Source organism: Neodiprion lecontei, chromosome 3, assembly GCF_021901455.1.
Source record: "Neodiprion lecontei isolate iyNeoLeco1 chromosome 3, iyNeoLeco1.1, whole genome shotgun sequence".
In the NCBI taxonomy this organism is placed as follows: Eukaryota; Metazoa; Arthropoda; class Insecta; order Hymenoptera; family Diprionidae; genus Neodiprion; species Neodiprion lecontei.
In genome coordinates this window covers 31,322,117-31,336,138 of record NC_060262.1, presented here as the reverse complement: position 1 = coordinate 31,336,138, position 14,022 = coordinate 31,322,117, and the positions used below count along the sequence as shown (strand labels likewise).

Genomic DNA, 14,022 nt, shown 5'->3' with positions numbered 1-14,022 from the left:
ACCTGACCGATTCTTGCCATGATTATGCCGGGTATGACAAATATAGCGCCCGGTAACTGGCGTCTGTAAAACGTGATCGTAAACCCAAAATTAAATTCCAAGCATGCCGACGGTGGCCATATTTAAGTTATACCGCCGTTTGAATTCGTTCGTCAAATATTTCGCCAATGTTTTTCCTTATTTCGGATTCACCCTCAACGAGCTCTGAACGACCTACCAACGCGCCGCTTATATTATACACTCAAAGTACACCTAATTCTCTGGCATGCTAAACGCTGTACCAGGTGTAAATCGTGACGGGATGTTCATTTTAGTAATAAACTGACACTTGCCGTGAATCCCGCTCAGCTGCTCGAGCAAAGTGAAGATACACAGGGCTCAATTTACATCGTGTGCATGTTAGAACGTTTAAATCAATGATGTGAGTAACGCGATAAATTAGTAAACCGAAGTCAACGTTACTAGCGGGGAAAGGCTGAGACGAAGATCGAGGTGAAAGGTGAAAGGTGAACGAATCGCTAAACTTACAAATAAATTGTACAGCGTTTGATTACAGCATGTGACGAAGAAATTTAAACTCATCCCGTCATTTCGCGTATAACCGGGTGATTAATCATATCATACATCATACATAGATTAAAGTTCGAAACCAAAGTTTGGATGTTCGGATGTTCAGATTTTCAGAAAGCGACATCACCCAAAATTTTTTTTCTCCTGACGTCATCGATCTATAGTAATCGTTGACGACGAAAATTCCTCAGTCTGGAAACAACCGCGCAGTAGAACGGACGGACGAGAATCGCGCTCCGCAGATTTCGAGTATCGGGTTTTCTACCTCCTGGATCTTGCGCTTCGGGTACGCTTCCTGATGCAACTCGACTTCCAGGACAAGCGCTCCGTAGTTCTGGCTGTCCAGGTCCTTGACCTGGTGACTTTCGATCTTCAGGACTAATTTTCCGTAGATTTGGCCGTCCAGGTCCTCCACCTGGTGGATCTTGACCTCCAGGACAAGCGCTCCGTGGTTCTGGCTTCCAGGTCCTTGACCTGATGACTTTCGATCTTCAGGACTAATTTTCCGTAGATTTGGCCGTCCAGGTCCTCCACCTGGTGGATCTTGACCTCCAGGACAAGCGCTCCGTGGTTCTGGCTGTCCAGGTCCTTGACCTGATGACTTTCGATCTTCAGGACTAATTTTCCGTAGATTTGGCCGTCCAGGTCCTCCACCTGGTGGATCTTGACCTCCAGGACAAGCGCTCCGTGGTTCTGGCTTCCAGGTCCTTGACCTGATGACTTTCGATCTTCAGGACTAATTTTCCGTAGATTTGGCCGTCCAGATCCTCCACCTGGTGGATCTTGACCTCCAGGACAAGCGCTCCGTGGTTCTGGCTGTCCAGGTCCTTGACCTGATGACTTTCGATCTTCAGGACTAATTTTCCGTAGATTTGGCCGTCCAGGTCCTCCACCTGGTGGATCTTGACCTCCAGGACAAGCGCTCCGTGGTTCTGGCTGTCCAGGTCCTTGACCTGATGACTTTCGATCTTCAGGACTAATTTTCCGTAGATTTGGCCGTCCAGGTCCTCCACCTGGTGGATCTTGACCTCCAGGACAAGCGCTCCGTGGTTCTGGCTTCCAGGTCCTTGACCTGATGACTTTCGATCTTCAGGACTAATTTTCCGTAGATTTGGCCGTCCAGGTCCTCCACCTGGTGGATCTTGACCTCCAGGACAAGCGCTCCGTGGTTCTGGCTGTCCAGGTCCTTGACCTGATGACTTTCGATCTTCAGGACTAATTTTCCGTAGATTTGGCCGTCCAGGTCCTCCACCTGGTGGATCTTGACCTCCAGGACAAGCGCTCCGTGGTTCTGGCTTCCAGGTCCTTGACCTGATGACTTTCGATCTTCAGGACTAATTTTCCGTAGATTTGGCCGTCCAGGTCCTCCACCTGGTGGATCTTGACCTCCAGGACAAGCGCTCCGTGGTTCTGGCTGTCCAGGTCCTTGACCTGATGACTTTTGATCTTCCGGACTAATTTTCAAGTTTACAAGTTTGATTATTGAAAACGTCATGTTTTGTACTATCAACCCAATATGCATGCTTCAGATGGCACTTTGAATTGGAAAAAAAACCGAAAAACCAGGATAAAGAAATTGCAATTGGTGAGTGGTTGGCATAGTATACATAGGAATACAAGACAATAACGTCGTTCATTTAGAGCTAAAATTGCTGTACGTAGTGTTTTAAATCTGTCAGCCCTTAGCTGATTGTTCTGTGGTATTTTTTGACGAAGTTTATTTTCATAAAATTACAATACGTTATACTTACATGCATGCGTGAACGTGATTTGTAGCATTATATAGAAAAATCTTACAGGCAGATTCGGTTTGCGTCACATGCACAAAGACAGTGTTCATTCTGTATACTGTGAAGTAAATACCAGAATTTTTTGAGGAGTCATCGTGCCCCAGTCTCCCCTACAACTATGCCATCTGTTAAAACACTGACAACGAATAAGCGAGCGAACGAGCACAAGAACCAGTTACACTAGGCATCCGACGCCGAGCGAGCTTTAGCGAGCGAGGGTTTCAAAACTAGTCACTTTTAATGGAAATGGAATGGATTTTACGATCAGGATGAAAAGTTAAGGAATTTCCACAGGTTGGATGCACTTTAATTATGAGGATAACAGATCTTGAAACTGAAAACCTCTGGGGTTGGTCTTGCATTCTTTGCGTCACCTACGTACCAAAATTAAAATTTAGTTTTCATTCCCAATGGCTCTGAATGGACATTCTTGTATGTATAAATTGAGCGTAATGATAATCAAAATTTTCGTCATGTCTTCAACTTCATGGGCTTTCTTGATCCGCGTGAGCTTTCGTAAAATAGCCCAGACTAGACAGTTTGCTGTATCGACATCTGGTCAAGTACCTTTGCGTCGCGTAAACTACTTCAAGGGAATGTTCGGTGTCGACGATGTGAAGTGGCAAGGTGCAGGAAAAAGTTCCAAAAAGTACCTGACTGGAATAAAATGCCGCTCGTAGGAATGTGTAGAAAGTATAAAGACGGGGAAAGGATTGTATTTGTCAAAAATCAACGACAAATGTACAACAACTTTTGCCCCTGTTGGTCGGAAAAGTTTCGCAGGGAGAAATTTCTCCGATTTCTACCGTTGGCTGAACTTAAATTTTAATGAAGTCCATGCACGAGGACCGGTGTGCGGACAGATGCTCGTACTTGCTGTACTAAAATATTCAGAAATCACGTCGCATCTAATCAAAGCTTACATTCGTACACATATAGAAGAAATATTCGTACGCAGGAGAAAAAAAATAAAAAAATTCACATTTCCATCAGACGTGGATTGGTACTCGACGAGTAACGTCATGCGTTAAGAATGCATGCGGAGGAATAAAATTTTGTGTAAATTGTGTGAATTTTTTTTACCCGCAGTGAAATACCGTGCAGGATTTCTCACTGGTTTTTTGTTTGTTTCTTTCTTTTTTGTCGAATTTACGCAAGTTAAAACCGCGGGTAAAAACTTGCGGATGAAAATCGAAAGACTAATACCTGTACAACAGAGACACCGCCGGTGGAACGAAGCGCGCGTTTATATGAACTTTATCCTTAAGGTGAAAAATATACGAGTATACCTATATGTATAGCTTGCAGCGTTGCGATTCGCGATGCAGGGATAACACTGATGCACATGTAGTTGATTATCTCCTTGTTACCGTCCTACCAGAAAGTTTTCTCCGCTGCGCCGAGGTATATGACCCTTGTTTAAATAATTATTTAATTAATTAGGCGCCCTAACAGCCATGAGAGATGCTAAAGCCATGTGGCTGATAACCACGAGCTTGGTGTAGCGGTAAAGTACTCTCCTCTGAACTCGGCTGTCGCCATGCTCTATTCACACTCTCGAAGTTCCTCCGCCGCGTGACAACGATGAAGCACAATTGCCTCCCGCTATATCCCTCCTCTCCCTCTACTCCCTTCACTCCCTCCACTTCTCTCTACTTCTCTCAAGATAATTCTCCCACAGTGTGGAAACGCGGATAATGCAGCGAACCAAATCTCATGTGCGAATCGAGGCGGGTAAAAAACGGTGGGATACGAAGGCAATTACAAAATCACTCTTCCGACCACCATTGACATACTTAATGGGATAAAAATCCAGTCAGCCAATCGCAAGAGTTAGGTACATATAAATTTAGCGGCACTCAGCCCCCGAAAATTTGTAAAATATGAGAAAATGGATCCGACAAACTGGATAGCTAGAGAATAGAAATACCTACAAATAAGTTAATCATTGGCGATGGTACAATACGATGATAATATGCGGCCAACGAGATAGGGTGCGGTTATATTATATGATGATAAAATTTGCGTGTACCGATCGCATGAAGTATAAAATGTTACGGAGGACGGAAAAATAATTGCTCAGTGTCACGCTTGTAATTCCGGATAGTTGGAACTGCAGCGGACGGAAAATGACAGGCATACGCGTAGCTCAGCGGCCTATAAAAGCGGTAGGATACAATTTTCAGAGTTCAAAGAGACAGATACGTTCGGATAACGGGTATGCGGTCCTGTTTTCGTTACTCGCGTGCATTAAACGAGCCTTTCCGCTTTTGTATTCAAATTCTATTTTTCCCCTCTTTATTCCTCCGCCATTCGGTACGTGCTCTCGATGCGCGCGAACCGCGGCCGCAGGTCGAACGCTGTAATTAGGGGAGCCAAGCTGCCCAGCCCTTGTAACCCGAGGTCGTTTTTAATTAACTAAAAGGGAAGAAGACGCGGTACTAGAACAACGGCGCCTCAAAGCGTCAGCGAGCCCACATGCCTACCTTGGCAATTTACGTTACTTGAATGATATGGCAGTTGACGAGCGGCGATCCGCGAGCCGGCGCGACGCGGACCGAAAGAAGAAACTAACGCATTAAATACTACAAAAGAGGCAATAGCGAGTTACGTCGGCGAGTCCGCACCGCCATTCCAACGATCCGCTGCGTATTCCGCGGATCTCTCGCCGAGGCCAAACAGGCTGGGCAAAGAGCGGCATCCGTGCGCGGTTGTTACAATTCTTGCTTTTCAAACTTGAGAACTCTTGATTGATAGGCAACTCCTGCCACGTTTGCGACTTATTTTATCCCTCTTCATTTTACACCATTTCAATTCACAATTCGAAAATGTCTCGGGGAGTCTAAGACGTGAACGAGCCAGTCGTTGACTGGATATAGTTACACGAAACACAGTAGATGCCTTCAAACGCCAAGCCTTCAAAGATGAAATATAAGGAAATTCAAGCGAAGCAGCATGGAGATTTACCTCTGCAATTCCACCTTTGCGCTGCGCACTATGTGCATTTCGGTATTAAAAATACGTCCTTCCATCTCTCGTATGGTCGTGAACTTCCAACCGCTCCCGAAGATTACCTCACCTCCTTATGACGCAGACCCGCGTTGTACAACCTAGCGCGTCCGAAGACGAATATGGAGTGTACAGATATTAGATTTCTCGTATCGAGAGTCGTATTATATAAGTCGAAGACATGCGATCACGACTCGTCGACGCTTGGTCGGGAAAAGAAACGAGGCGAATAAGAAGAGAAGAATTCGACTCACGGGTCAAATTTAGGAAGTGACGAAAAACGGCTCCATAGAAAGTCTATAATATGCATTCAAAAGTCAAAGGATCGGCAGGAGCAAAAAGCGACGAGGGCTGAAGCTGAGTGAGAATGAAGTAACGGGAAGGCGGGGCGGGGGAGGGTTCGGGGAAAGAGAATAACCCGCGTATTGGGTCGCGCGGTGTTTCATTTTCGGGAGGGTGACAACGAGTCAGTTAGGTGTCAGTGTCAGGCAAGATTAATAGAGGCGTCAGTCAGGCAGGTTTCATTCCCTCGCGTTACCTGCCGTTTCCGTGGCCAACTGGCGCTGATTAATAGCGCCCAGGCCACCGACCGAGTCATAACTTGGGCTTAATTTTTCTGCCCCGTTGGTTCCGCGAAGCACAGACTTATTGGTGACCTGGAACACTGGAAGCCCGGAACCCCGGAGTCCACCGTTCCTGCAATTATTGTCGCGGTTACGACATGCGCCTAATCCTAATACGATCCGTTTCATACCTTTCGCCATTCGCCTTTCGCCTTTCGCCTCTCAACTTCGGTCTCGCTGACTCGCTGTAATCAGCAGATTTCAGGGCGATGGCCTTTTTCATTTGGTCCTCAGGTCGTCGGTGACGGCGGTCGCGTGGCATCCTCAGGGAACGTACCTCGCCTCCGTAGACAGGACCAAGCAGGCGACCATTTGGGGCGACGTGTGACAGGATTATTCGCCTTGAATACGAACTGGAGGTGCCAAGGAGCGTGAAAATCAAATTTATATTCCGAGGGTGGGTGGAAATGTGGGTATATTTTCACAGGAGGAATCCTGCCCTCGAACTGAACAAGTTCCCTGATTTCATGTCTACGCAAATGCACAGAGCCAGCTAGAAGGATATACTTTGACGCTAAAAAGGCAGCTCTACGGTTTGGTCAAATTGCTATTTGTATTATACATGTTTCAGTGAGTCTGATATACAGTAACAGGATCGTTTAATTTTTAAGATACGAACGAAGCACAGTAAATTTACAAACAAATTTCGCCAGCAACAAACAAATTAAATTTAAAAATACAAATTAAAATAAAGAATGTTGATACATTCGTACGGAGTTTATATATACATTATATACATTATGTACATTATATATAGTAGATACGATTATATACATGTATACCGTGATGTAGTGATGTATAGGTATACGTATTAACACGTTATACGTAAGCTAAAACTGAGGTACACAATATTACTTAGATTCTTATATAAATACGATATTGGTACGTTCGAAGTGTAACATTTTACGAATACTCAAAAAAGAATTAATTGTTGTTTTGAACTTTATAAAATTTACTTTTACTACAAAATATCACGCAGCAATGCGAGAGTCATTTTATTTGTCGTCCGTACAAATCGTCGAGCCCTCACGCCTCGTACGGTCGAATCGCACGGAACTTCATCTGGCTTTCAGGTCAATCGATAAAACTGGAATTCCGATTCCACCGATTTGGCAAAAACCTTTCACGCCCTCCGAGATGCCTATTGAAAAAATAATCTCAGACCGTGTCTAATTCTGAAATCCGAGTCAGATTTGAACTCTACAACTCGTGTAATTCTGCGAAAAAAAAATTTCCGTAAGATTATTCGATTCATCTGTACAAATGCTATTCTAAATGTACCTAACTTTAAATTCAAGGAGGAAAAAAGAAAATGTGACAAATGTACCGCTTCTAAACGATCAGTGAGCGAATGCGGGTAGCGTTCATATCCTTATTTTCACGTTTCAAGAGTTCATCATACTCCTCGCAGTGATGTTCGGTGCAGTAACCCGATACGTCACTCAGCACTGCATCAGTTTAAACTTCCGTTGCAACCACAACTCTGGGGTAAACTAGTAGGTAGGAATGTTATGTATACGTGTGTGTGCTTGTGTGAGTTTGTGTGATGCTTAATGCGAGCAAATTCGTTAAACCAACTTTATTATGCGTTGCTCAATGTTTTAGGAGTGTTTGTTAAATGTCTCGAAGGTATACGTATACGTGCACACGGACATAGATACATGCATAAATGCACAAGTATAACAGAAGCGTCGCGTCGTTCGAATCTCGTTACGGTGCAGAAGCAGAAACGAGAAGAATATTATGTAACGAGATCGTAATACAGCCGACGATGAGATGAGCAAGAAACAAGTGAGGGAGAAGAAAAAAATAAGTTCAAACACGACAACTTAATTATACTCGTCTGAGCTTGTCATAATAAATGACCCCTCCGTGTACACGAGTGTATGTATGTATTAGGAAACAGCATATTTACGCGTACAAAAGACTGAACGCTTTCCATCTTGCTTTGAGAATATTGAATCACGGATTATGCTTTCCGACGTTCCGACGGCCCGACGAGTCGTGCCAAGGTAAGGATGCCCGGTATTAGGCGTCAGAATCCGGAGTTAGGTTCATCACCTCGATCATTCGCAAAAATTCCAGTGGAAATCTGATTAACGGATTCCTTTTAAACTTTTCACTCTTTCCTCATTTCAGTACCTGAAATACTTTAATTGAAATTGAATTTTTCAGCTTCTTAGTTGCGTCGCTGATTCAATTCACAGAAAGTACGGAATGGGAACAAAAATTTCAACTTATATGTAAACATTATTTCAGAGATCTCGAGGTTTATATAGGAAAAATAAATTTACGTCTGGCTCGAAGACGTAAAACAAACTTGTTTGAATTACTTATTTTAAAGATGTTAAAAAGTGGAAAAACTCAATTTGGCCTCTTTCCGAGGAGACATCATCTCATCTACCAAGGTAAGATTTTTCACAATACTGATATCCTTACAAACTGTTGATAAAAAATATTCCATGATTGCTGCCGTTGTAAAAATCGTACCATCTACCGTTTATTCGACAGTACACAGAATCGCGCTTTTCAGCCTCGTCATCGATAGTTTAACGCAACTTTTGTGACTTGCCTTGTGACTTGTCGTTTTGAATGGAGTTTGACAGCCAGCACAGTAATTCCACCTTAAACAAGTATAATGAGGAAAACAACTCGAAAGCTAATCGGTTTTACATAAACAGGTACGTGGGTAAGCACGCTGGTACGCAAATACTCTTAAACGTTGCAATTTAAGCACCTGCAAGCATTGTCAGGGAACTAGAGACTGAAGTGAGTGGTTGGAGCCAGGTAATCAGCTTAAGCAGCCCTTTTGTAATACTGAAAACGTATAATGTGCACCGTAAAACGTCATAGCTCAGAAGAATAAAGCGAAAGTTAGAGTTTAATGGCAAATGGACAATGATCAATATCCAATATCTCGGTTTACGGGGCAACTAACCCGTGATCTTACAATTTTATGACTAGGTGGGTATAATCTTGAATCTCGTCGACTGCACTCGCGTATCTTGAAATGGCTGCCAACTTCAAGCGGAATCACCGCATGATAATTCACGGGTACCTCTATGATTAGATATAATAATACCTCTTCGAGGACTGTTTGAAAAATTTTCAGGCCGGCGCAATTACTTCATCCCTGAAATATAGCAGCTAATATAAATAGTAAGGCGTTAATTTGACTTAGAATATTGCGAGTGATTTTTCTTCAGTTTTGTGTTTTCTGTAGTCATTCAATTAGTGAAATACTTCAAGTATGATATTTTACTTCACCGCGGTACTGCGGTAAGCATTTCCGGTTGCATCAAGTACGACTGCCCGTGTGTAATTGTATACGTGTGATTGAAACTACGAATTTATGTATCACACATTAATATCGAAAACTTTCGGAGAGCCCTTAAATAATTTCTCATAGAAAATTCATTCCACCGCGATGTCCTGTGCAGTGTTTTTAATCCCTGATTACTTCTTTGAAATGAAAGTCAACTATAGCCGTTACTGCAAATCGAGTAGGGGGCGGTTCGACGAACGGGGTATTAGGTGTGACGGTGGCGGTGCCACAGCTTAAAGGTATAAAATTAAAGGTGAAAAATTGAAGGTGAAATTCAAATAACTCAAATGAATATTCATCGTGGGTATTCTTTAGAGTCGGCGCGTTATTGCCCTGCCACTGAAAACCCCTCGAGGCTTCAGAAGATCCCGAGTCTACCGAGTCTTGATGGTGTCTTCGTCGAGAAGAGCTTCGCCTTCGTTTTAGGTGACGCGTGAAATTACGAAGTATGATGGTCGGATCTCGTTTCCCTGTTCATTATTTCGATTCACCCTCGGGGCTAATCCAACTCGCACCACCGCCACTCCCGAAACTACCGATTGAACCCCGCTCTGCTGTCGGCCCGCGGAGCAGGTCAAAATTTAAACGCCAAATATCTTCATTTTTTCCAACCGAACCGAGAGGTCGCCCAGTCTTGAATATTGCTTTCACCTTCCTACGGCCACCTGTGATAATATCTGCACTAAACGTTATTAAGAAAACATTTCGTTATCCATTCATTCATCGTCACCTGTCCCTCCCAGCGCTACTGCTTGGCTTTCTTTACCTTTTCTTCTTTCTTCCATTGCAGAAATAATTGCTGGGGTATTTTATCGCGAATTATCATTATTATCGTCATTATAGTTATTATTGACGTTTTGTATTTTTTTTTTTTTTTTCATGTCTTCGTTTACTATTGTTATTCTTACTATAATTTTATCCTGGAATAATGGGGAGAAATACAGCGACGGGAATCCGTTCGCCTGGGATCACGCCTATAGGGATTTTTCGTCCGAAATTTTATCCGTGCTTACCTAACACCAGAACGGAAATCACCCGTGTATATATTTTACGACGTAAACGGGACGCGACGGTGTATATGTAGGCCCTCTACATTCGGGGATGAAAGTTCCTAACCATGTTCTACTTTCGTATCTTCAATCTTCGACGAATCTTCCTTGGAAAATTCTTATTCTCCGCACGGTAGCTCTCCAAAGTTTGCAGGTTCGAGTAAAATATGTAACGGAGTTAGTACCTTTGTAAATGATACAGCACATGTCGGCTGGGTATCCGTGCCTATAGGTATACATTTCCATGAGTTTATTGTACGCGGCATCTCGTACACGGTATAACGATCAGCGTCTAACGCGTTTGGAAAAAAATTTCTACCCGACCTTTGGACTTCCGAGACACCGCGGAACGTTCGATGCCGAGTAAAGTTGTGGGCGTTATTCACGATCGTTGATTGAAAAATATTGATTTGATATCGGGGGAGTTTTCAGCCCTTCGTAGCCAGGTACATAGGTATACCTACCGCAGTGCCGAATCTCGAAATTTCCGACACTTGACCGACCCTCGCAATCTGAAAGGGTGCGTGTTTCGATTCCCGCTATCGGCGCGTCGCCTTGCCCATCCATTCGCCGTGAATGAGACCCATTCAACTTCCTGCTCATCGATATGGACCCCAGGGATAAATGCGGGCCTTCGAGACACCCCGTCCGCGCCCTTCTTTCTCCTTAAATTCCTATGACGGGTGCGTTCAGACGTCTACGTATTTACGTACGGCCTCGTTTTACTCGCTTACCGAAGATCAAGTTAGGGTATAACAAGCCGGGATGGGAAAAACGGTTCGATATTGCTATTGTGGCTTCGATAAAAAATCCCCTCGCGATACTCAATCGCGTCTGTAATCCAACGCATATTTCCAGTTTTCGAAGGCGAAATTGTGGCTGAACTCTTTTCGCCGTCATCTTGTTTCACTTGGAACGGCTTTCGATGATGGGTAAGTGTAAAAAATGATCGTACAGCTGAAATGAAATTCCAACCGCGTCAGTGGCCATCTTGTTTCTTTGACGTCAGCTCTGGGTTTCTCCTGTCAAATGTCTTACGAGTACAACTGGCGTAGTAACTTTGACCAAGTTGCCAGCTGTCTGTATTATTTCACGTCTAAAACTTGAATCTTGACAAATACCCTAAGCTTTAATAATTCAGTCGTAATTGTTACAGCTGTTGGGAATGAAATTTACGAAACGAATTTACGGAATTAAATTTCCGATAAAACACCTTTCTATACACTGAAAAAAAAGTGTGCCGATGTAAAAAAGCCGCATTTTCCAGAGGTGTCGCGTAATTTTAGCAACACATTATAGACCATTACAAAACGCAGGATAGCGTTACGGATACAGGTGAATTATCTCAAGGCGTCAGGAGAGGGTATAAAAAGGAGCGAACCGTCAAGCTCCGCTGGCTTCGTAATTAGTACAGAGTGCGGCTGTTTTCTCACCTCCGAGCCATCCCCACATACGTATAGGTATATCTTATAATTCGTAGGAGCGAGAAGAAAGGAGTGAAAAGTGGGAATGGGAATGGGAATCGGAGAGCGACGCCACTGCGGTGAGGAAGAAAAATGTTTTAGAAAATTCAATACCACGGCTCGCCCGTTGCGGATGCATTGTTTTTCAACGTTTCCGGAGTCTCTCGGCTCCGCAAAGAACCAGGTCGTACATCTCGCGGGGGACTTTGGCCAAGAAAGACGTGGCGCACGAAACCCCCCGTCCTTATAGCTGCCGCAGGAAAGGAAACGAACTTTTCTCCTCGAGTTTCGAAGGAGGCGAGTCAAACGCCGTCAGTCAAGCGAACTGGCCCGATTTCCATATCTGATTGGCGCGTTCGCCAGCACCCAAGACAGATTTCGATTTAATTCTGTTTCAGCTAGAGTCGTCTGATCGTTCCCTCATGGATAAACCGGCCTTACCGTCCGAGTCAAAAGTTGGGAAGAGAGAAGGAAAAAAAAACTTTCAAAAAATTCTCCAGCCGTATTATTTGTTCCAATGACGGTGAACACGAAGTACGAACTTAATCGACTTAATGTGTAAAGGGTAATCCGAAGTGATAGACGAACTGGAACTCTGTAGCAAATCATCTCGTATAGCGTCAATGGAGTCCAACGCTCGTCAGCGGCAAATGGAATTGAATTATCGAGTGTAGTCTGTTTCAAATTCTCTGATAGAAAAACATACGGTGTATCAAACGGAACGCGGTACAATCAGCCGTTTGTTGTTTCTCGCTTTATGTACTGTGGATGCAAGCATTGTTGTGAAGTACAGTGACCGCAGCGGCGGGAAGTGAAGTTGTAACTCTGTCACTGTTGGACCAAGTGTTCATGACATGTGACCATTTTAGTGTTCTCGATCGAAACTTTACACTAGTGGTGCGGTTGAATTTTCACGATACATGTCATCAATTTCAGGTGAGTCATCCTTTCGAGGCTGTAACTTGCTTCGCCATTCTGTCCCGATAACGGGTTTGAATCTGTTTGTAGTCGAGACGTGTTTTTTATTTTTTTGCAATTGCACTTCAACTTTAGTCATTTTTGCACCTACTTATTGATTATTGATATTACGTCGTGTTGTACAGTGCGTCTTGTTATCCATATTTTCTTCTATTCAAAATATACCTGTACACAATTAGGCCTCTTCAACTCGAGCGAGCGTGTCAGTGAAATTATAAGCTTTTCCAATTGACATCAAATGAAGTTTCATAAAGTGTATATTTGTTTGTCTATTCGGATTGATTGTTTATATTTGGTAAATTCTGAAATGTTGGTTCAAATGAATGGTTTATTTTGACGACTGATTATAAGATTGCAAATTGGATGCCAACTTTTCTTGTCTACGCTACCGGGATAATTTTGAATTTGTATCAAATTTTTATTATAGAAAAAGAATATCTAAGAAATTATCGAATATAATCAATCCGTGCAGGCGGAAAAATAATACAGTTTTGTAATCGTATATACCAATATATAGTTAAAATTTGACAGAAACCAAAAGTTTTCAGTTTCACCGACGCGTCCTCTCAACTTTGTCCGACTAAGCTCAGACTTACTGGTAATATCTGAGTTTTACTGTAAATCTTACAAAACAAATTCACGGCACCTACAGTATTGCAACTTTCCTGAAACCAATTAAAATTCTTGAACTTCAAAGTCGTAGAATTTGGTAGAAACGATAAACATTCCTGAAATTCAAGACAATTGGAAAAAAGAAAAAATTTTTCCAATAATTGTCAAATTTCAATTTGGGGTGAAAATGGAAAATGGGTCAAATGTAGGTATTTGGTTACTATACAGCATGACCAGAGGTGCGTTGCAATGAACAATTGGTGAAACTATTCATATATTCGTGATACGAGCGTATCGATATTACGTATTCGCTCGTTCAGTTGGAAATTGGTACGTATCGCCGACGAGGGAAGGGGATCGTGTCTTGGCCGGGTGGTTTGACGCGTTGACGAGCGTTCAAGTTCGACATTTGGCAACCCTCGTTTGGCAAGTGGCTACTTGAGGATGAAAGGAGCGTGGCCGGCGGGCCGGTCCTCGTCAACGGTTCGACGGTTCGACGGTTCGGCCGTTGGACCGCTCGACGGGCCCGGCGTATTTATTCATGGAGAGGCCCGTGACTGATATCAATATCGAAATGTGTATAAAAAAGATTCAATCAGTCAC

The 14,022-nt window shown here is 43.3% G+C and overlaps 2 protein-coding genes and 1 long non-coding RNA gene across 12 annotated transcripts in view; all 3 read left to right on the top strand.

Annotated features, from left to right (window-relative positions):
• Window positions 1-6,648, top strand: part of LOC107218160 (autophagy-related protein 16-1) — a 238,958-nt gene extending 232,310 nt beyond the window's left edge. For all 9 annotated transcript variants that reach the window (XM_046735152.1, XM_046735151.1, XM_046735149.1 and 6 more), the window contains one exon: window positions 6,227-6,648. In XM_046735152.1, coding sequence (XP_046591108.1) covers window positions 6,227-6,320 — 94 coding nt within the window. In that variant the 3' untranslated portion in view covers window positions 6,321-6,648. The remainder of the gene's footprint in view (window positions 1-6,226) is intronic.
• Window positions 741-4,287, top strand: LOC124293632. The gene is made up of 2 exons (XR_006903505.1): window positions 741-2,155; window positions 2,370-4,287. It is a non-coding gene; the product is annotated as an uncharacterized LOC124293632 (long non-coding RNA).
• A 1,300-nt stretch (window positions 6,649-7,948) lies between the features above and the next one.
• Window positions 7,949-14,022, top strand: part of LOC107225853 — a 31,419-nt gene continuing 25,345 nt past the window's right edge. For both annotated transcript variants that reach the window (XM_046733611.1, XM_046733610.1), the window contains exons 1-2: window positions 7,949-8,004; window positions 8,252-8,400. In XM_046733611.1, coding sequence (XP_046589567.1) covers window positions 7,964-8,004; window positions 8,252-8,400 — 190 coding nt within the window. In that variant the 5' untranslated portion in view covers window positions 7,949-7,963. The remainder of the gene's footprint in view (window positions 8,005-8,251; window positions 8,401-14,022) is intronic.